Genomic DNA, 22979 nt, shown 5'->3' on the forward strand with positions numbered 1-22979 from the left:
GTGAAGCAGCTGGACGGGATGAGGAGAGCAAACTGTTGTTATCATCCTCCCGTTATCAATAAGCAGCTTACGGCGAAAACGGCAAAGTTTGATGGGAGGGATTACAATGTTGGGATGAATCCGCTCATTCCACGGTTCTGATGTCGTTATGTAAAAAGTAAAGCTATGTAACAACAAAGGTTAGTCGCTCAGTGAGAAAGGAGGCGCAGAAGATTGACAGAAGTGCCATTAGAAATGTGGAGCCAAAGCAACAAAGATTTTATATCAGGTAACACGACAATAGTCATATTTTCTGCTGGAGATTCCTTCCCCTTTTTGTTTGCATCATTTGTAACGGAACTTGATTGCGATTATTAATTGTTAGTGAACTGCGCGTCGCGTCTGAGCGAGGCCGGGACCCCTCGGCCCTCCCGGGCCTGCGCTGTGAAACGGGTACGTTTCATGTTCACCCTTCTCTCCACCTCCGAGCGGTTTCCTCCGGCCCGACGTTTGCTGTCGTCAGTGCGCCTCCCTCGGGACCCCGTGGGAACCGACGCACAGTGCTGGTGACTAACATGAGGGGATTAATGGACGCCGCCGCTCGGCACAAACACTTCAGGCAGTTTAACCCGGCATCATGTGTGTTAGCGTCACTTAGTTGTGGCTAACTTTCAGGTATTGTGCGTTTCACCCCTTTAAAATTAAATGTACTTAATTGTTTTTTTGTTATATGCATTGCAAATATATTGTGAAAAGGTAAATGGTTATTGTTGTGATTGCTATTTTCTATTGCAAATATCATGAGTTGCTTTCCTCTCTGATCCAAACAAGAATGTACAGCTTTATAAACCTCTTTGTAGGCTTAATACATAAAATGCAACCGTTGCTACTAGTAGTGGTTATTACAATGAATGGCGACGCCCACCAAAGATTAACTCATATTTTGATCGTTCCCAAAATGCTGTACTGTTCCTTTAAAAATCAGATCCGGTCCCGCCACCTAAAAAGCTGAATCCCAACAACAAACACGACACAGAGGATTGCGGTGGGGGCCAGTGAGCGGGGTCAGAGGTCAGCGCACTTACCGACTTTTGCTTCTGCTTAGCTGCGGTGAGGCGAGGGAGGAGAAAGAGAGAGAGAGAGAGAGGTTAACGACAGGCACGGCATGCTGGGACCGACAAAGGCAGGACGGGCGACCGAGTGAGGCCAAGCGGGGCGTTTAGTCCAGAGGCGTGCGGGCGGACGGAAGCAGAGGGGCTCAGAGGGGGGGGGCGGTCCGCAGTTTACCTTCTTAAAGAAGGGCATTCGTTTCTCTTTGGCTAGAGGCGACATGACAGTGTTTGGACTGGCTTTGGTCGAGCGCAGGTTGACCGGAGGCTCATTGTCCTCGGGGTCTAAGTCTGTGGCGTCTATGTCAATGGCTACGGATGAGACCACCGTCACACAGGTTAACACAGGGGGGGGGGGGGGGGGGGGTCACACAGTTATCGAATGCAAATGAAACATGTGAAAGTACAATTACAGCAATATGGGTAAAAATACAAAATATGAAAAAACAAACGTGCATATTACTTTCAACTTGAATTCAACGGTTGATAATTGTTTTAAAAAGTGTTTTAAGTTGGAGTTTTGTCTGTGAAGACGCTCACCAGAGGAAGGAGGTGTGGATTTACGTGAGTTGGGAACCACTTCGCCTAAACTAGAGGAAGAGTTTGCCCCCAATTTACTGCAGAGAAAAAAAAAAGGAAAGTTGAAATTCAACCCTCCTACACTTCACGCGACCTCGGACGAGAGCTTCTTTTTCCTACCTGGAGTGGAACTTGCCCTGTTTGGCTCTCTGCTCCTGGAGGATTCGGGTGTTCTCCAGCTTCACCGGACTGGGGATGAAGCCGATCTCACAGCCCTCCTTCACCAGGCGTCCTATCCACCAGTCGTTGTTGAATTTCTACAGCCGAGAGGTGCACAACGTTAACGCGAGAAGCTTCCTCGCCGCGCTGAATGCCGTCTGCGGGGGAGGGAGGGGGGGGGGGGGGGGGGGTCACCTCTTTGACGTGGAGGAAGTCCTTGGCCTCGAAGGAGACGGCCATGCCTTGCACGGGGACGTCGTCATCGTGACACGGACTGTAGCTGACATTTGTGCGGACGGCAAATGCAACTGGTTTGATCTGTCGGGAGAGGAAATGAATGAATGGTAAATGAATCCTAATGCACTGTTGTGCTGTGGCTCTCCTCCTTGTGTGAGGTTTAAAAGCAACCCCTGTGTGTGTGTGTGTGTGTGTGTGTGTGTGTGTGTGTGTGTGTGTGTGTGTGTGCGATGCTTGGGACATCTCCATTCATGAGATCATGTGATCCAACTCCAACTCCGGGGACGGCCAGAGGACAAAGCGTCCTTCCGTGTTTGCATGCGTTTGAGTCACATGGCTCCGGGATGGCGAGAGGTCCATTAGTGCACTTGTGTGTCACAGACCCCCCCACACCCTCGCTTTCAGCCAGTCATGGCCGCCCGTCAGGTGAAGCTCTCTACAAGCCAAAGTGAGTCAGTCTGCCACCGTACGTCGCGGGTGACGGCAGCGCGGCGCGGAGCCCGTATGTAACGCAGGCCTTCATTACGGAAGCCGTACTGACTGCAGGGGGTGAGGGAGGGAGGAGGAGCATCAGATAGTGGGAGGAGGGGGGAAAAAGGGAAGGAGATGGACAGAAGGACAGCAGACAATGCAGTGTCCAACCCCCGCCCCCTCCCGCCCTTAACAAAAAGGAAGGACGGGGGGAGTGCGAGTGGACACATTTGTGGAGGATAAGACGGAGATGAAGAGAGAGACGACCTGCAGGTGGGATTCCTGGGAGGGAGCCGCCAATTAACACCAGCCGCCGCATCGCACATTACACCACCGCCCCCCCCGCTGTGCTTACACTGACTGACGCACACATACTTTCCTGTGTAACGTGCCACAGACACACACACGCACGCACAATGTCATTCTAGAAATCCTCCCGCAGTGTTTCACCTTGCTGTGGATCGATTGGGAATGAACCCTCTTCAGACGCGTGCAGCGGCCTCAGGTTGTGCTTTTAAATGCACTGTTGTGTGTGTGAAGGGGGCCAGAAACACGATTATCTGAGGCTGATTTTAGTACATCAAGTATGCAAACTGCATTAACAGCATGAACAACGAATTAAAACATTCTCACGTTGTCAAAACTCCGTTTTGTCCCCTAAAATATCTTTAACTGCTAAATCCTCCACTTTATAAAGGAGTTGCAGTCCGATTGGTTCACAGCCGGGACACAATACCCACATGCCAATAACAGTCTACTTCTTTGCACTTTAGGTATCACTGGTCAGCAGAAGTTCAACCCCCCCCTAAAAAGGAACAAGATTTTAAGTGAAATGCCAATATACAGCCCACCTACTAGATCCAGAACCAGACGTAGATTATTTTTAAAAGCTTTGTGCCGCACTCCCCAACTACTCAGTTACTAAACAAATACATATGGAACCTCCTAAACGGTGCTGGCCCCCCCAGTTCAAATATAATCTCCCCGATCGGCTGTGACCCCGTGACCTCGTGAGTCACACGTGACATCATACAGCAGGTCTCACAGACTCGTAAACCACCAGACCTCGTTCCAACGTGTTTAAGGTCAAGCGGAAACAGCAGAGGGGGGTTTAGCGGCGGGTATCTGCGGTACGTTCGTGACGCCATCGTGAGTTTCTACCCATGATGAAGGCTCGCACCTCCTCCGTCATGTCATCTGCCATGTTAGATGCCAGCGGCGGGTTAATCTATGCCAGGTTATCTAGAAAGCAACCTTGTCTTTTTAATTAGAGGACACAGATCTGCGGGACCGATCCGTCTCTGCCGGCCCCCCCGAGGTTCCTCCAGTCACAGTCTGCTGGTAAACGGACGGAACGCCAAAAGCCAAACGAGCCGTCAAAGACACACGCTGGAGGACGACAGAACTGCTGTTCGGACACTTTGCTTGAATTGACCCTGCAAACAGAAAACAGAAGCTGTACCGAATGAGCCGCGAGCAGGAAGAGAACCAAACGCAGGGCAGCGGAATCACCCCAAAGATTAAAAAAGGACATGTGAACAGCGCTGATTGGACTTCCTGTCGCACAAAGGCGAGCCTGCTCGGCCCTGTTTGTGTGCGTGTGTTTGTTTATACGCTGCTAATTGTGGCCCGGAGCGGAGCAGGCGAGGCTCGGCTCTGACAGACAGTGACGCCGGGGCCCTCTGGGGCCCCCGAACCTTCTCACACCAGCAGCCGCTAACAAGCGGACAAATCAGCCCCCCCCCCTCCCGATAAGTAAAACCACATATATACGATTGACGGGGAAGTCCAAATTAATGACCCGACTGGCTCTCAGGGAAACAGCGGCAGCTTTTACTGCTCTGAAAGCAGACCAGCCAGCGTGACGTCTACATCCTGGACATCGTTCATTCAAGGAAAATAAACCACTTTTAGTCCACGCAAACACAACAGACACAACCCAAAACCCAGTGACCTCGCGGCGGGCCGGGGTCGGGGGGGTCGGGGTCGGGGGGGTCGGGGTACCCACCTTGGCCTTGTCGAGCTGCGTCTGAGCCTGCCGCTCTGCCTCCCTGCGCGCTGCCTCCTTGTCCTCCTCCAGGGACACATCGGAGTCTGATGGACGGCTGGTGTAGGAGTCGGCCGAACCCTGCGGAGATACAAACACTCCTTTTCAGCCACACGCTTAAACACACACACACGCACACACACGCGCACACGTGAGAACGGACGCCAAAGGACACAAACGCGGTATTTAATGGAGTCGCATCGCCAGCGGCTCTGCTCCCGTCCTCCCGTCCTCGGCTCTCCCCTACGTATTTGTTGTGATCGTTGTGCGAGCGGCATGTGGGAAGTGATGACGGACAGCAGGCCGCATGTCTCCATGTGACATATAGTACCACTGTAGTACAGCAAGAACGCACACGATGACTAGCTCACACTCACTCCTGAGTCTGATGCACACACACACACACACACACACACACACACACACACACACACATCGGGTCGCATACCAGATGAAAACGAGCTGGTTAAAGTAATACCGGCACGCTATATAGAGTCCGTAGTGTTTTCAGTGAAAGAAGAAGAAGCTTCTACATATTTTAGGTGTCCAGGTAGAAACTAAGTGGTTAAATAACAGGAATAGAGATAGAAGTTAGATACCAGCTAAAGGCTTTACACAGTAGAGGCAAACAAAAGGCATTTGTGAAGCTTTCCTGTAGACATTTTACAAGAAATCAATTTAAAATTCAATACTTTACAAAACACGGATGTTAAAAATAGCTTAAGCTCGAAATGAAAGATGAATTTGTTGACCAACCTGTAGCTGTTTTTATAATCTTTTATGAGCAGATTAAGCTACTACAAGATAGTTAGTTAGTAACAAAAATGAAGCATAACTTCAATCACTGGAAACAACAAAGTTAGTAAATTTAGCTTTGATCGTCTCTTGCTGTGAAATGTCTGCAATGACCTAAATGAATTTATATAAATACGCAAATAAAACCCCAAAAGTGAGATTCTAGGGCATCTGGATTAGTTGAAACATGTTGTTCCCGTTCCAGCACGGCCAGATGAAATGAAAAGTTTTAGGATTTAACATGTGGACGTTGGAATGAAAACAGAACAATTCCACGTAGATTGCAGAATTATTTCCCAGCGCAGCCCATCGGTTTCAGATGAACACAAATCAGATTAAAAAAAGGGGGGGATTTTTAACCAGGCGAAGGCTTTGTGAGCCTTACCTGCTCGCACGCTACTATGCCGCCCACACAAGGTCTTTCATTCATCTCGCTGCACCATCACACTGCTGTCTGAGGTAAAAATAGCCTCCCTCCCTCTGCGCCTGATGAGAATTACCCAGCCGTCACAGCCGTACAAAGGAGGACGTCTTCTCCGCTTACATTACCTGCCTGCTGCAAGCGTTGTTACCATACATAACACAAGGTTGTTCATGTGCACGGCCTCACACTTACAAAAGGAACCCTGCAGCTTGTCAGTCGGTGTCTCTCATCCGCCCGACTTTGTACCTGATATAAATAGCTCATTTGAAAGCTGGCTCATTAAAAATCCATGCGCCGCTTTTGCTGCCAACACATCAGAGGCCGCGTTGATCTCCCGGAGGCTTTCAAAGCGCCAACAGGCGGCTGAACTAACGCGTGAAGCCCGGCTCGAGTTGGAGTGCGACTGTGCAACACTTCCCCGTTCAGGAGAGGGAGAGAGGGAGAGAGGGACCTCCTTATGGCTGCAAGCAGAGCTCCTATGAGCTGCATTTGCCCTTGAAAAGTGAAGTGTACCGGTTGTGGTTCCCGGGGCGAGATGGAGAGCGCGGAAAGCGGATGACAGAAACACAACTGAACTGTTATCGGCATCGTCGTCGTCGGGCGATGCATCACCACGCCGACCCGTAACCGCGCGGAAAAAAAACAGACACACAAAAAAACAGCATGAACACAATCAGAAGTCTGCTTACACAGTCATCGGAGCTCTTCACGCGACCCCCCTTGGCTCGTTTCAGCAAGCGGACCCAGGTGGCCTTCATCAGCCACGCTGGTCCTTCAGTGTCCTGCCCCACCGCCCCCCTCCTCCCCTCGTACTACTGCCACGACCGCACCTGCACCTGCGCCTACCACCTTCCGCTGTGGTCACCAGCGCCTCGGGCGTCGGGCTGCAGGTGCACGCGGCGCACGTGGACGGCTGTGGCGCCCCCCGCCCCCGTTACGCCGCGGCCATCACCTCCAGGTGAATAAGACGCAGGGGAGTCGGGGCTCTGGCGGGGCTCCGGCTGCAGCTCCTCCTGCTGCTGCAGCCGATGACGGGGAATCCACAGGAGCTCTCTGCCCCGCGCATAATCTCAGCCGCTCAATCCCCCCCCTCCCGTCTTCTGTTGAGCGCTGCGACTGCGGGTTGCTGAGGCTGACTCCCGAAATGAGTCAGGTGGCGACGACGCTTCTCAGCCTCTTTGCTGAAGATTTTGGCTCCCGCTTTGATCTCCTCCTCCTCCTCCTCCTCCTCCTCTTCGTCCCTGCGCTGTTCCACAAGCGATGGATGAGAGCAGTTTTTTCCCCCCCGCCGCGGCCGCCTGTGGCCGACTCGCCTCCTAATGCTCGTGGAGCTGCTGCCTGTCAGATGCTGCGAGCTCCATCTCTCTCGCTCGGTGGGTGCGTGTCCTGCACTCCCTCCTTCAGGGACGCCGCCTCTCTACCTCCGCCTTCACCCACCCCTCCTTCCCATCCTTCTCCGTCGCTCCTCTCAGATTTTTCTCTTTTTTTTTCTTTCCCTCCTCTACCCCTCACTGTCGGTCCATCTGCTCGTTGCATCTCCGCGGCGACAGGATGTGCCGCACGGTTGCTGTTTATGTGTCGTTGCTGTTTTGTTCTTTTTCCTTTTGCACCACATTCACCCTCATACGAGCTGTTTATAGGAACGAATAAGTGTCACATCGCCGTGTTGTCAGGGGGCGAGGAGCAGAAGATCTGATCCCTTTTTATCGTGAATCATATTAGAGCTGCAATGGATGATTATTCCCATTATTGATTCATGTACTGGTTCTCAGACATTTCTATTTGTGAGCCTATTTCTCTGCGAAAGAAAACACAACCTGCGCACATCCCCTACCAGTGCACTCAAAACATGCATCTGTACATTGGGGACAGTATAGCAACAAGGAAAAAAGTGTTTGGGATGTTTCCTCTGATTGTTCTGAATGGTTACTGGTGTGCGGCTCAATCAGACACGAAACACACAAACAAGCTAAATTGATTAACTTCAGAGCACAATATGCTTTCTCATATCTGGGATTTGACTGCAGTGTTTCCACCTGAATGAATCTATTTTGGACAACTGATTGTCTAAAGCTGAATAAATGAAGTCAGAGTGCGTTTTCAAGCACATAAAGTGGTACCGGATTTTTTGAAAGATTTCCTGAGATCTTTGAAGATTGAACATCTTTGAGTTTCAAACTGCTGCTCTGGCCAAATGAGATTTGAAAAGAATTAAATATAGCATATACTTCCCTTTACACGAGGGATTCTGGAGGGGGGGATTCTGAATCCTCTCCCGTCAGATGGGCGGTGATTCGTTACATGTGAGCGGAGCCTCACTCAGCCACACGGGACACCGGAGAATAATGACGGCGTTAATTAACCCCCCCCCGCCGCCTCCCCATCCTCACGGCAGTAACGGCCTAATGTTAAACTCTGCAGAGGGATTATTCCACGTGTCCCGCTGACGCATGCGAGGTCAGAGGCGTCAAAGGGGGGGGGGGGGGGGGGGGTCGTCCCGTAGGTGGAGCGCTGCCTGTACATCAGAGGATGACACGCTAATCAGCGGCGCTTATCATGACCAATCAATGACACGCCTCCATCTGCTCGGGGTCCCTTCAACTACACGCGGGCACTTAGAAACGACACGTCTTACACGAAAGGAAAGGCCGAGGGAGGATAATGTGATTTTTAGCCCATTGAGACCAATAAGCCGGACAAGGAAGGCAATTACCAGAGGTGGGTTATTCCCAACAGAAATGATGGGAATAGATCAACATCGAAGCGCTTCAGGGCCAAAACCCGACCCCGGCCCGCAGCTCCGTCGGGTCGGGGGGGGGGGGGGGGGGGATGGTGCGACGGTCGCATATGTTTCAGAGAGGCGGCTCGACTCTCGCCCGCTGGGGTCCGAGGGGGGGGAGAGAGTCGCAGATGCTCCGATCGAGAAGCCCCCCCCGGAGACGAGAGCTGCCGGCGCTCGCCGACAAAGACGCAGAGCGACGGGAGTGAGCCTCGGGCCGCCGGGCCAGCGCTGACCTCTAGACCCGCTGCCACGCTGACACGGACGGGCCTGTTGATTGGCCGCAACTGTGCGCTCTCCAGAGGAAGGTCAACGGGACCCAGCGGCGGGCGGCTCGGCGATCGTCGCATTAGACCGTAACAAATCCCTGCGGCCAAACAAGGAGGCCGCCAAGCAGTCAGTCAGTTATTTTAGCCGCTATAAGAGCAACTTTGTGAGTGTATCCCATGTAGAAAAAGTGTTCTCATGGGCAAGAAGTCCTTGAACACGATCGGTAGAATTTATAACGCTATGCGCCAGGGATCAAAACGATCGGCTGCGGAAACCAATGGGCCGGCGTGTTGAGATTGCACAATATTTCTCACATTATGCATCATGATTGAAGAACGAAGACAGCCTCTCGTGCCAAGTCGTGTTCAGTCCCGGCCGACGGGCTGCAGCCGACTGCACGCCGCTGACAATGGGCCGAGTGTGCTCGCGCTTTCTGGCTCGGCGTGACTCATTCTCGGCTGAATAAATAAATAAAAAAACAGCCTTTTTACCAGCCATCTGTCCGTCAGCGCTCCTTCCCTCAGTGCAACATGAAGTCAATTAAAATCATCGGCCCACAAACGGCGTCTCCTTCGTCACACGGAGACAGCGAGAGCCGACTCAAACAAGAGAGAAAGGGAGAGAGCGAGAGGGAAACGACTGTGAGAGAAAGAATGTGAGAGAGGAATGCGGTGAGGAGGAGGAGGAGGAGGAGGAGAAAAGGAGGATTGGCCGCATTGACGTCAAGGTGACATCGACAGGCCCATGAAGAAACAGTGTTTACCCAGCATCCCGTGTGTTTACCCAGCATCCCGTGCGCCAGTGCATTAGATAAGTGCATCATCGCGTCGCAGGGGAGGACGCACACCGGCTGTCAATCACATGATGGAAGGGCGCAGCGCTGCAGGCTGGAAAAGCTGGGAACCCATCAGACGCTAAGCTTCATTCACACACCTGGATTACTAGAGACTCAAAGGAAATCCTAACAACAATTAACGAAATTCTCAAATAGACATGAAGTCAGCAGGATTCCTCCTCTCAGAATCCTTCACTCCACGTGAGTTCACTGCTATTTGTCGACACTTTTTCCTGAAGTAAAGCACCAGTAGCCTCGATAACATCGAGATCCCCGCCGCTGCATCAACGTGCGCTAATCCTCTTTCAACCTGTAAGCGGCACCTGCAGCCGGCGGCAGAAGCCCCGAGAGGGGCATCGCTGTCGATCGCCGTGAATCCACTCACAGCTGTTCAACGTAGCACCGGGTGGGTGGGAGGGAGGAGGGGGGGGGGGGGGTGATTGATGAGAAACGGCTGAGAGAGAACGAGCTGCTAAACCGTCTTCAGCGGAGCGAAGAGAACCGCGCGGCACACGGGAGGTTCATTTCATTCGAACAGAGATAAATAACATACTTTGGACCGATTCCTTTAGGAGATTATTTATATGCACTATTCGGTCTTGCTGGCAGAGAAGCATTGGGGATTAGCCAGAATACAGTGGCACATAAAACATATATTGCTATATAAAGGCCACAGGTAAATTCTAAAAGGATAGAATAGAATAGCAGAGACTCTTTTTTTCACAATAGCCAAACCCCCAAAATATTTAAATGTTTATTATCTTACATGACAAATAAAAGCATCTAATACTCACAGATGAGAAAGATGGGAAATTTAAAAAACTGTTTTAGAAATTGATTTTTAAAACTGATTCTCAGCTACATCAATGCATAAAGGAACTAGATCACTCTGACAGTTTATTGTCTGTGTATATACATATATAAGTATATAGATATATATATCCGGCGGCGTTAAGAATAATAAATTAGGCTAATTGGTTGGCTGCTGCTGTTGTTGTTGCTGCTGCTTTCTCTCTATGAAACACCACAGACACAAAAGTCTCGCCTCACAAAGGTCTCGTCCATCAATGTGGGATTCTGCACCTTTCTTCAAGCTGACATCTCACTTCCAAACGTTTAAACTCCTGAGGAGATCCCGAGTGAGGAGCCGGATCGGTTTTGTCAGAGCTTAAAGAACAACTAGCAGCTATCGATTGAGCTGCAGAGAGCCGCAGGCAGCTTCTCATTTACTAGAAATAAACGTGACAGATCTGTTGCACACACACACACTCTCTCGAACCAACAGACACACATGCACACTGTGGCCCTAAACACATACATCTAGATACATGATTTAATGGCATTAATGGATGGACGTATAGCTGTGCAAGAAACCTATAATCAATTTCAATTACAATAACCTCAACAGCGATGGGATCGATGACTTTCCCTTTAAAAGGTGGGCTGCAAAGTGTTCGGTCTAAATGCATGGTGGGACGGAATCAAGTAATTGTGCTCAATAATATTGACCTCAATGAAGCTGAGGAGACCGTGTTCCACTCTGGTTTCAGGTTGACCTGTTTTTCTTATTCCAAACCACAAATATCTGGTATCTGGACCGGAAGTGATCATGTTTTAACGACACTCGTCCGTGTTGACTGCTTTTAACTTGCTTTTAGAAGCTGATTTGTCACGAATACGTTTGGAGCTGATAACCATTACTGATCACTATCACAGGAATATATTTCACACACACACACACTGCGATACACGAACAAACCGAAGAGAAACTACAGAGAATCTTTGCTCGCCTCGTGTGGCTGAGACCAAACTTGTTCAGTAGGTCGCAGCCACAAACGTTTTGATCTCTTTACTGGTCTCTGCACGTAAACAAAGCAGCTGTTTGCCTTCTTTCCCTCGCTCTGCTTGTTGAGCGCCGTCCCCAAACCGGTCCCAGTGAGTGGGACGCGGCTCGACATCCTCCCTTCTCCGGCAGCGCGAGCCCGTCCTATTTGTTCGGCGGGTGGAGGGGAGGGCGACGTGAGCGGCACGGTCCACTTCAGCGCAGGAAAGTGGGGGAAAGGAAAACCCATCTGGACCGCAGGGAAGCTTGTTTACTCCCAACTTACCAGGTCTGACTCCTCACTGCCGGAGCGGTACATTACCGTCCCGTCCGACCCTCCGCGGCTCGGCCCCGGCTGGGAGAAAATCTCAGCTGCTTCCCATCTCCACTCGGAGCACAGGAACAGATTCCCTAGTCCGCGATCCGGAGAGGGTTTTTGGGGGGGATGGAAAGGGGGCGAGGGGGGGGGGGTTAAAGTCTGGAGAGCCTGGAGGAAAGAAGTCAGCTCCTCTCAGACCTCCTTTGGCCTACTTCGGTCCCTGGGAGGCAGGAGGAAAAGATCAGCGTCTTTCCCACGGCTGGGAGAACACTCCTTCAGAGAGCCGCAACCGTCCTCCAGCCCCCAAAAAACAACCCCCCACGCCACCCACCCACCCCCCTGTGCTCCTCTCCCCTCCCACACACACACACACACACCGAGGAAGTAAGGTCTCTGGGCCAACGGGGCCGGCCTGAAAAATTCCAGAAAGCACCAGAAGCAGCTGGAAAAGCTTTATTATGTCTGTGTGATCGGGGGAGTTCACGTGCGTTCCCTCGGAGAGGTTACACACTCCGGCGAGAGGCGGGCCGAACGGATTCAAACTCCACCGTTTTTTTTTCCGTCTCGCCACATGTTGTCGGGGAGGGAAGGGGGGAGGGAGGGCAACGCGCCAGGAAGCGATTATCTCCACTGCGTTGACGAAAGGCCATATTTGCTTTCATCATCGAGGGGACCGGAGTCGTTTCAGACTTTCCGTTGGTTCGTTTGACGCGACGCCGTTAACCTCGCACGAGACAAAAGGGGAGCATGTGACACGCGAGCGGATCCAAAACTGAAAAGGCGTGGAAAAGCTGGTTTGGTAATGAAGTGACGGGTTGAAAAAGACGACAACAACAACAAGAAACACATGAAAGGGACATCTGACGCTGTGACGCGTGTCGGCTGAGCCACTTAAATGTACTTTAACGCTGTGAAACATGACTCAGAAAATGCCTAATTTCAGTCGTCCTGCTTTAACAGCGGAGGAAGGTCGGAGGTCACCGTGGAGCGAGCGGGCGCTCGGATTTTGTGTCCAACTTGTAAGATCAGCAACTAGAAAACTAGGAGCGGTGAGCTTTATTCAGCATCGCCGCAAAGCCCAGATTTGTATTTTTCAGTGGGGAGAAAATGTTTTCTGGGCGGCCCATCCTAAATCCTGGATTATATTGTGCTTGATCGGAGTTAACCCCTCTCTAAGGATTATCATCCTGTGTATGTGTGTGTGTGTGTGTGTGTGTGTCCGGCACGTGACACACGGCGGGATAGTTATCCTCATTGCACCAGAACAATGACGATGAAACATGTGTGTGAAGTACATATATATGTAATATTTCTATTAGTGTCACGTGACCCATAACAGCAAATTATTTAGTTTGTGAACATCTGTTGAAATAAGATTAAGCATTCTCATGTCATGTTACTTCTGCAAAACGGTAATAATTCATTTGTATTTGCAATATTAATAGTTAGAAGAGCAGATCGGTACTTGGCTTCCGTGTAACGATGCAATGTTGCATACGGAAAAGGTTGCAATAGTCTGCTTTACTGTGCAATAACATACGGATAAGGTCTTCTCTTCAAGAGGTTTTCCCCAAAAACCAAAGCTGATATATTCCGTTGTCTTTTAAACTCCAGTATTGCTCCCAAACATTTCCCGTCATAGGAGGAAAAAAGCAATTAGCCCCTTTGCTCTTCAGCCTTTAAACACATCTCAGTTTGGAGTCCCGCTCTCGCCCTGCGGTGGTGGCGCGAGGTCAATGGTAAATGAAGGGGAAAAGCAGATTATAATTAAGTCAAACCCTGGAAGCAAAGACCTCCGCCTGCTGAGCGCGGTGACAGTTGATCAGGACGTGCGATCTGGCGCCTCTGAATGCTCACTACTAATGACTCTCCAAGGGAACCAAAGCAATGAGTTAATGGGTTGAAATGCGTAAAAATCCATGCATGGTTATTGATATTGTGTTCCCCCTCGGCTCGAGGGTCCCGGCAGGGAGAGCCGGCCCTCCTGCAAAAAAATCCACTGTCTTTTTAGCATCTCTGTTAGCGTTCTGTGAATTACACTCCTGATCGGTTGCTCTATTTTTGTGTAACTGCTGTCATGCAATGATACAATGGCGCTCGTCCCTGCCAACAGCAACTCATAATGGACTCTCTGAGCGGATCAATGTCTCTCCGCCGGGGAGGGGGGTGGTGGGGGTTTGGCGGCGCAGGCGGTGACGTCAGGAGGCACTCACGCCGGCGGGCGCGCGGAGCCCCGGATAGCTTACAAAACCAGCGTTCAGTAACTGGACCACGAGGCCGGCGGTCGATTGCAGCGCTCCCATGTGCTTCACATTTTTTCCAAAAGTGACACCGTAGCTAAAGACTCGCCTGGTGGGGGGGTCGAACGGACTGATGGTGTCGACGTCTCTCTGAACCATGCAACGTTCTACAGACCTTCTCATTCCACCTAATGGGGGTGCACCTCCTAAACCAACACGTTCATGTATATTGTGCAATGGAGGTTTTATCAGAGAAAGAATAAATAGCAATGCCCACATTTTACAAGGTTTGTATATACGGTTTGTGGTGATATTCATTTTTACTTCTCCACAAAAGGAGACGCGGTCACAAGAGAATCAGCGCATTGTTGCTCGTGGTGGGATTAGTTGACAAAAGGAACGTCGCAGCGACAACTCGGTAAATGTGAAGCTGGAACACCTCAACTTTTTACTGATGACTTTTTTTACCGAGCCAGATCGCTGAAGCTCGCGGCTGGTTCAGTCTGCCGTACAACCCACTCGTCCACCGGGCCGCTCCAACACTTTCAAAGTGGTTGCCACCACTCGCTATTACAGTAAACAGTCCAAAACACCCGTCCTCTGCCAGACGCCCGTGCCAGGGTAAAAGCACTCAGGACCACGACTGGACCTGTGTTACATCAACAGGAGATCATAACACTGAAGACATCCTCACACAGGACAAAACAACGATAATTGATCGGTTCCCACCCGGACCATCGGTGACAGAAACAATATCCAGCACAAACATCAGATTTGATATTATCCAACAATTAGATCACCGATCCGTCAGAAAGGCCCCTTTCCAGAATGTGTTCAGCCTTGCCAAGAATGCTTTCATCCTAATGAACCTGGACCGGTCCAGAAGTTCTTTACTCTCTAAAAGGCCTATTTGTTTGTTCTCCAAAGCGTCCATAGGAAAAGAAAAAAGCCAGTGAATGCAGCACTGTATTCAGGTGATGTAAATCATACATTACATGTCACTTTGATGCTCTCGGCTGCGTGGTATAAACATGTAGCTGCAGCTAGTTAGCTTAGCATACGGACTAGAAACGTGGGGGAAGAACCAGTCTGGCTCTGTCGTTTAAAAATAACAATTTACCAAACGACTTCTCAGCAGGGAGCCGTAACTTCTTGCAGTCGTTGCTGGTTGCCTAGCAACTTCTGTATTTTGTATTTAACACACAGAAGACAGTGTTTAATTAGGGATAAATGAAAACCCCGCAGCCGGCGCCCCGCCCCCGGGCCCGGGGTTACCTAGCTACCACACGCGGCCGCGGCGGCCGTCTCTGATTACACACACGAGGAGGGAAAGGAAAGGACTGATGGCGCCGCGTTAGAGAGAGCGACGGAGAGCGGAGAGGAGGGCGGAGTGAAGCTTACCCTCCCCAAGATGCGCTTAGTCAATGGAGACAGAGACAACTTGTCGAGCATCCCCAGCGGAATGAAGATCATCGGCTCGGCGGCGGCGCCGGGCGGCGAAGGATCGGCAGCTTGTGAAGTGCAGCGGCGTTTGCCGGCAGCGGAGTGCGAGCCCGCCGGTGTGTGTGTGTGTGTGTGTGGCGCCGGGTCACTTCACGCTCGCTGAGCACATCAACGAACGCATCGGCTGGACCGCACGGAAAAACTCTTCAGCCGGCAAATTGGGGGTCGTTGTGGCCGATGTCGTCACGGACGGGTCGGGCCGACTCTGGCAGAGGTCACTCGCACGCCGGGCGCAAAACACACGTTCTCGTTTATCTGCCTGGGCCCAAAGATGGGAAGCAACTAGTCTAAAACCAAAGCACAGAGGAATATTTATAACAGGCTTTGGATACACAGTAATTGTGTGCTCTAAATATACTAAAAACATTAAACCTTCTGAACGCCCCGACGGGCTCCTAACTCGGGGCCCCCGTCGCACAGTTTGAGCAGTCCGGAGTCAGGCGATCATCTCCTGTGTCGTCCCGTGACCCCTCGGTGTCCCGCACACCGCTCACAGGAGGGAGGCACCGACTCACACAACCACGCACGCAACCACGCACGCAACCACGCACGCGGGGGTGATTGCTTGTGTCCACTTGATCCCCCTTGACTCACTTTGTGATGATTGCTTCTTTCGGTAAGGGGATTTAAAATCTGCTTCTGCCTTTCGACCAATCCAGGATTTAGAGTAGAACAACGGCCGACGGGAAGGACGGCCGGGAAGCGGCTGAAAAGCCGTTTGGGGGAAGATTTCCCATCGCTCAGGTTACGTGGAAGCGAACCCATCGCTACCTTTTCTCTAGTCAGTTAATGGATCAATGACCTCCTTCTCGACAATGTTCTTATTTAGTTTAAATCATGGCAATGCACCAGCAAACACAGTAATGGAGAATGCTGCTGGATGTCAGAAACAAGGACAAAACTACTTTAATTCCAACGGATCACAAGTTGAAAGGCTGGGAAATACACTGCCCTACATTTTGGTAAAATAACAAAGATTAAATCATGCCGCCCCAAACCATCTACATGAGATTTCCTGACGCATCAGCAGAGCTGTTGCAGGTATCTACGCTCAGGACGGGAAAGGTGAGCCAGCAGATCGTCTTTCACCTGCAAGCGTCCAGCCTTTCTGCAGGGCTGGAGGACAGACGCAGTCCCCCGTGGATCCCTGATTAAAAACTAAGCTCTACTTATGCGAGGTCCACTACCGGCCTCGGGGACAGGATGGAGGCCGAGACAGCGGACGCCGTCTCACACGCACACACACACACAAAAAGACAGCGCTCATAAAAGACATTTGCAAACAGAGAAAAAAACGATTTTTAAGCCGCAAGAGCGAGGCCAAAGCTTTGGCAAAACAAGCGATTTTACGCAGAAACAATAGAAAGAAACAAGAACAAATAAAAAGTAATTTCTTTTCTTCTGTTTTTTTTTTTTTTTACCTTTGGCTTCTTAGACATGCTCGCCCTCCCACAGCGGCCGGGACACCTGCGTCGCCTCTCCGTTCCACAGCGACCGCAATGAATTATGCAAATCCCCTGGTTTTTGTCCACAGTACCGTGACCCAGGGGTGCGAGCAGCTGACGCCTGGCATTAAAAAAAAAAAACCCTCTCTACCACAGTGATGAAACTGTTGCTCTAATTTGGTTTTTCTTTCCGGTGCCTCTTCCTGGGTGATTTTTTATTTTGTAAAAAGGAGAGAAAACGAGACGCTGTCATCACCAACAGTGTCATGCCTGATGTGGAGAGTCTCTCAGACGGATCACACACACACACACACACACACACACACACACACACACACGCAATCAAGTGTTTAAGCTCTGCGGTGTCATGGTCGGCTCGGTAGTGTTTTTTTTTTTTTTTTTCTCCTGCCGGCCGGGCATTAAGCTTTAATTTGATAGCGTGACATCTGCTGCGGGGTCAACGCAGCGACACGACGCTATAAAGCGCGGACGGAACCGCACAAACGCACTTTGAAACACCATGAACCCCCCCCCCCCCCCCCTCTTCCCCCCCTGGCTGTGATCGGACACTTGCGACGGTCGGCTTTATCGGGCCGAACGGCGTCGTAGTAAAACACGTGACCTCTTGCAGCTGTGCGGGGAGGCAGTAACAGCACCATCTGGAGTCCTAATCCGCCGGGCGCTGCCCACCTCAATGTCATCAGGCTTATCGGACAGACAAGTGGATACCTGGGATCAGCGCCCTTTCTGCAAACGCACTCGGTTGTGTTCCCGGGAACCCTCCCTCTCCCCAATGCATTAACTCCAAACTTGAATTGAGAACTTAAGTTTCTTAAAGATGAAATGGTGCTGTAGTGGGTGGCGGTTCTTCGTGGAACCTTCCCAGACGTGATGCTTTTCACATCAGATGAAATGAGCCTCGTCAGTGTGTTGTTCATCAAGGGCCCCGCGGCACTACAACAACACTGGGAAATGAAAGGGTCGTGTGAGAGGTCATAGGCAGTCTGCTCAGACCCTTTAACCGCGTTCTATTGACACTGACTTTCTCTGTTGTTATTTCTGAATGAAAAATGTACCCGACGTAAAGTACGAACTGCCAAAACGCCTCGTTAATCAGCGATTGATAACGAGTCTTTTTTTTTTTTAAAAGCTACTCAAACTCTCCGCCGCCACGTGTGCCGGGGCGATCATGGCGAGCTGGGCTGCTCCAGAGTAGTAGCGTGACATATGCGGCATATTGGAGGGTCGAGCTAAAGTGGAGCAGCGTTTCCCTCCGGAGGAAAACACACACACACACATGTACTGCTCCCGTCGCGCACATGTGCACACGTCGGCGTGTGCTGGACCATGACGCAAACGCCGACGCCCGCTGAGGAGAGCAACGCATGGCGTGAATCACACCGCGACCGTGTCGCTCGCACGCCTGACGTACAGCGACTCCAGCAAGAGAGATTACGCGACAAAAGAGGCCGGGCGGAGCGACTGCAGGATCAAGTGATCCTTTTTTTTAAAAGGTGCACGGACGGAGAGGAGTGAGACTCTCCATCACATCCTCTCCTCCCTGCCCCCACCCCCCCTTCCCCAAGTAGCTGATTTCATCCTCGCAAAGCCACTCTCACTCTAATCTCCCCCTGATCCTTCTGCACTGGCAAAGAATCAGATGGCACAAACTTGCACACGTAAGAGGAGGAAATGACAGAAAATACCGGTCCACCTATTGGTATCGAGTACGAGCAAACGGCCGTGCTTTTTATCAGATACTCGGCCTCGAGTTCTATTACCTCAGCATCAGACACGCACCTTGTACCTCGGGCAGAGTCGGCAGTCTGATTCCATAAAGTGGGCATGTAGTAGCGTGTAGTTATATAATGGATAAATCTCTAAGCCTCTCTTTGGAACGGCCACCGGGCACAGGAGCATCGAAAACCGCCGGCTGCACTCTGTACTAGTCTGCACGTAATCTGTTAAAGCAGCATCGTATCAATAGTGCACAGCACAGAGTGGTTCAAGTCCCCCGACCACACCTCACTTACCCAGGAGACATTCTTATTCTTGGCTTGTTTGATCATGGCAACGGGGAGAGAGGAACCCCCCTCCCTCCCCCCCCAACCCCCCGAACCTCCCCTCGACCCGCTCCTCCTCAGCGGATTTCAGCCCGGCGGCCCGCCGGGTGGGCGGGTCCGAGCGGGGTCAGGGGTGACGGCCGAGGGTCGCGTCCCGCTCAGCCATAGGTCGTCATCTGCCCCGCGGACCTGCCGGCGACAGAACCCAACCCGGCATCTGTCGGCAGGCTGGGACCTCGCTTTTCGCCACGAAACAAAGTTCCCTCCGCGTGGCGGCAAAATGAAACAGGCAAATAACCAAAAAAAAAGAGGAAAAGTCACGCAACAATCACCCGGCAAAAGCCAGCGGCTCTTCCTCCTGCCGGCGCGCAGTGACCTGATGTACTGATTATGTATTCACGCCGAGTATGAATATGAAACATCCCAGCAGGTTTAACCCCGCCCTGCTGAGCCTCCACGCGCACCCAATCGCCAAGCCGATCTTTGTGGTTGGCTCCCGGAAGGAGGGGGGGGGGGGGGGGGTGTAGCTTATAGAAGCATTAGGGTGAACGTGCCGATTCTCCGGATGAGAGGACGGGACTCTCCGCTGACTGGCAGGTCAGCCGACACCTCCAGGAAGAGCCGAGGGAAGCTGACCATTGACTTCATCCTCCATCTATCTATCCTCCCCTTCCTCCTCCGTGCTCCACGCGCCACCCGATCCCTCTGCCGCCTCCACCTCTCAAGGGGGGACGCGTCCTCGCCCGGCTGGCACCTGTAGCCATGACACCTCTTTGCTAAGAGACGAGTGCCGTGGCAGATGCAAGATGCTCTCCTGCTCCCCCCCCCCCGTCTCATCTTCCCTCTCTGTGACTGCAGCAGCTTCTCCCCGTCAGCCCGTCTGTTTGCACAAGTCCATCCGGATTACTCACATGAGCAAGGGGGGAGTTCTGCCCCGCGCCGATGTGAGCGGCTGCACAGGAATTGAATCTCCAGAAATCTGCTTGCAAAAAAAAAAAAAAGGACTGGAACTATTCTGTTGAATTTGTGCTCTTATATTGTGACGTATTCTTCAATAATTGACGATGAATCAGCGAATGCCACAAACACAAGGCTGTTAAACCCCCAACGCTCTAGATCGCTCCAGTTAATTCTCTCTCGTATCCATATGGGCTGCCAGCACTCCTCCGGTTGTCCGCGGCTCTTCGCTGTTAATTGGCCTCATAAAACATCTGCCCCTGTTTTAAGGCCTGGCAGCCCCCCCCCTCCGTCTTGAGGTGCTCACCGCTCCTTCATTCCTTCATGTCCGTGCCCGTTTTTGTCCACAGACTCTTTAGCTCCTGTGGGTCGTTACTGGAGACGCTGTTGGTTAATAACGGAGTCACGGTCGTCCCACCAAACCGAACCTCGTCTCTCGCTGAACCTCGTCTCACCCAAATTACAGGAATTAATGAAATCGCTTGTGCCAGAAAACTGCAAGCCTGTCAGAAATGGATGAGGGCCCTGCAGGCCTCAACGCAGCTGCTCTCCGCTGATAGCGAAGCAGCCGATGTGACGCGTTGGAAATGACATCAACATTCAGCGGAGGGAGTAAATGACTTCACATGTATGGATCGCATGCAGCAGGCTTTGAAACCGCGTGCTGGCAGATATCGCTCAGTCTTTTCACTACCGGCGCTGGCCGGACAGGAACATTGTGTACAGTTTGCCATTCGGCCAGAAATGTTTATTTGACTTTCTGACCAAATACCTGCAGAGCTTACAATACTCCATCAGACCCGGCTGTGGCTGCAGACTGTGTGGTTGAAAGATGTCATTTTTTGTCTATTATTATTCCGTTTTTATTCATTACACTTTTTTTGAAAGGAGTGTTTTGTAAATGAAATGAAGAAAATACTGAAAAAGCTTTTCCCACATAAAAAGGAAATAGAGCAATTCATTTTAAATGATATGCGACGGGCAAGACAAAGCCAACGCAATAAGAGATTCTCTACTCCATTTTTTATTTTTCACCTTCACTGATGGTTAACTACTGACAGGAAATGAGGCCCCCTCACTACGACGATACCACAATGCCCCATTTCAGGGACTTTCAAAACCATCACAGTAACCCCCCCCCCCCATGACTTCACCGTTTCCAGACACGTGAGGCTTTCAAAACTCGCTGCACACGGACTCAGCAAACGGTGCCGCTGACGTCACCGTTTCCAGGCCGAGGCGAAGCTTTACTCCTAATTGGCTCCGCCCCTCACAGATATACATCACACTTTCCAGTCCCATCGTGAGCCGATGGATTGTGCAAAAGGCAATAAAGGCATTGCTCAGGGCCCCCGTGGCCGATTATCTGCCCAGTTTTTTTCGGGCAATTCCATATCGTCCCGAAAAAAGTGAAAGAACGCACGACGTCTGCAAAGGAAACCGGAGTCGGCCCCCGAAAACACAGTCCGGAAACCTGGGAATTCCAGGTCAGACTAACGGGAGATTAGCTCAGCACGAACACACAGCTCAGTATTTTCAGGGGGAATAATTACAGTTTTTTTTTACCTCAGTATCTGCCATTACTTGTTCTTTATGGGGTACTTTTAGCACCCCCAGCAGGCGAAAGCTTCACGCTTATCACACTAGATATCATGTAAAATAAAGGATGTATGTATATAGTATACATACGCGTGTGGTGCACATATTAATAGTCTTTTTCTTTCTCTTTTTATTGATTTGACCACAATATCTAAAGCCCTTTGTGCACGTTCTGCACTGGCCGCAGTTGCTCGACGGTCCTCCCAAATATTCGGGTTCAACGGAGCTCGTTCATAATCTCGCGCCCAGCGTGAGCAGTGGTTGCATCACACATGTTGCCCATTGTGCTCCGCCCGCAATGATCAGTCCGTTCTCACGCAAACGCCTTACACACGAGGCTCAGACTGTCCGATGGGGAGAACCAACAGCCGGTCCTGCTCCAATCCACTGGGTTGCATGAAAGCTCAGTTGAGCAGTTAAATGTGGATTGGACATAACGCACCAAACTAGTCGGCACAAAAGGTCAGCGAGCAGTTCTCCTTCTCTTATATAGGAGTCTTCACAAAGATCTGCATTGACGTGTCAGCGGTTTTATTCTCATGTCGGCCCACTGAGCTCAGAACATTTTGTCCAATGAGCTTCTGTCTTGGATTTGGGGATCTTTTCTGAAAATAAGAAACAATGAAATAATGAAAACAAGTTCCGCCTCATGCAAACTATTTCTGAGCCTCGAGTGGCGTCGATGCAGTTTCTTCAGTGTGTGTGTGAGAGTGTAACATGGCCATCTAGTGGTAAACTCATTTAGGAAAGAACGTCTGCAACTGCATCGCTGGAACATCGTGTGGATGACACTGAAAAATATTCTTTCATTCGTAATGTTCTTTGTGCAATTTCCCGCTATGCACACGGGAGTTTACAGAAACCGACCACCGCTGAATGACAAAATGAATGACGCCAAAGGACGGAATTTAATTTCCCATCTCAAGTCATACCTGCTGGAAGACGCAGGGCCACATTTCCCCCCCGCGGCTGCATTTCAGCGCAACAAAGAGCCACAATGTCAGGCTTATAAACACAAGGCACACGTGAAATAAACCAGCGGAGCCCAACGAAGTGCAGCTCCTGACCGAGCACGTGCAAGCGTGAACCCACTCTGTATTCCATAACATCACAAGCTCCGCTGTGTCCCGGAATAAATATGAAATGAAAGATTTATGGTGTCTGGCGGCGGGGACAGCACTCTGCAGAAAATACCTCAGCTAAATGCTGCAGCATTCAGGACCGGTTTCAGGACTGAGATCTAGCAGAGAGCCCTCATCAACACATGGGGGAGTGGGTATAAGAGGGAGGGGGGGGGGTGGGACCTGGCAAGCGTCCACCGATTCTATTCAGTGCCGTTCTTGCAAG

The 22979-nt window shown here is 51.0% G+C and overlaps 1 protein-coding gene across 12 annotated transcripts in view; it reads right to left on the reverse strand.

The window, feature by feature from the left end:
- The window catches only part of cacnb2a (calcium channel, voltage-dependent, beta 2a), a 37064-nt gene that overhangs the window by 7243 nt on the left and 6842 nt on the right, over positions 1–22979 (reverse strand). For 2 of the 12 annotated variants that reach the window (XM_078095955.1, XM_078095958.1), the window contains 5 exons: positions 4543–4662; positions 2022–2144; positions 1788–1924; positions 1629–1705; positions 1267–1400 (listed from right to left, as the gene is read on the reverse strand). In XM_078095955.1, coding sequence (XP_077952081.1) covers positions 1267–1400; positions 1629–1705; positions 1788–1924; positions 2022–2144; positions 4543–4662 — 591 coding nt within the window. Of the gene's footprint in view, positions 1–1064; positions 1085–1266; positions 1401–1628; positions 1706–1787; positions 1925–2021; positions 2145–4542; positions 4663–6489; positions 7189–11792; positions 12110–15466; positions 15583–16989; positions 17291–19046; positions 19463–22979 lie in introns of those variants that run through there. The other 10 variants (XM_078095962.1, XM_078095959.1, XM_078095964.1 and 7 more) reach the window with 10 other exon arrangements.

This window comes from Gasterosteus aculeatus, chromosome 21, assembly GCF_964276395.1.
Source record: "Gasterosteus aculeatus chromosome 21, fGasAcu3.hap1.1, whole genome shotgun sequence".
Taxonomy (NCBI): Eukaryota; Metazoa; Chordata; class Actinopteri; order Perciformes; family Gasterosteidae; genus Gasterosteus; species Gasterosteus aculeatus.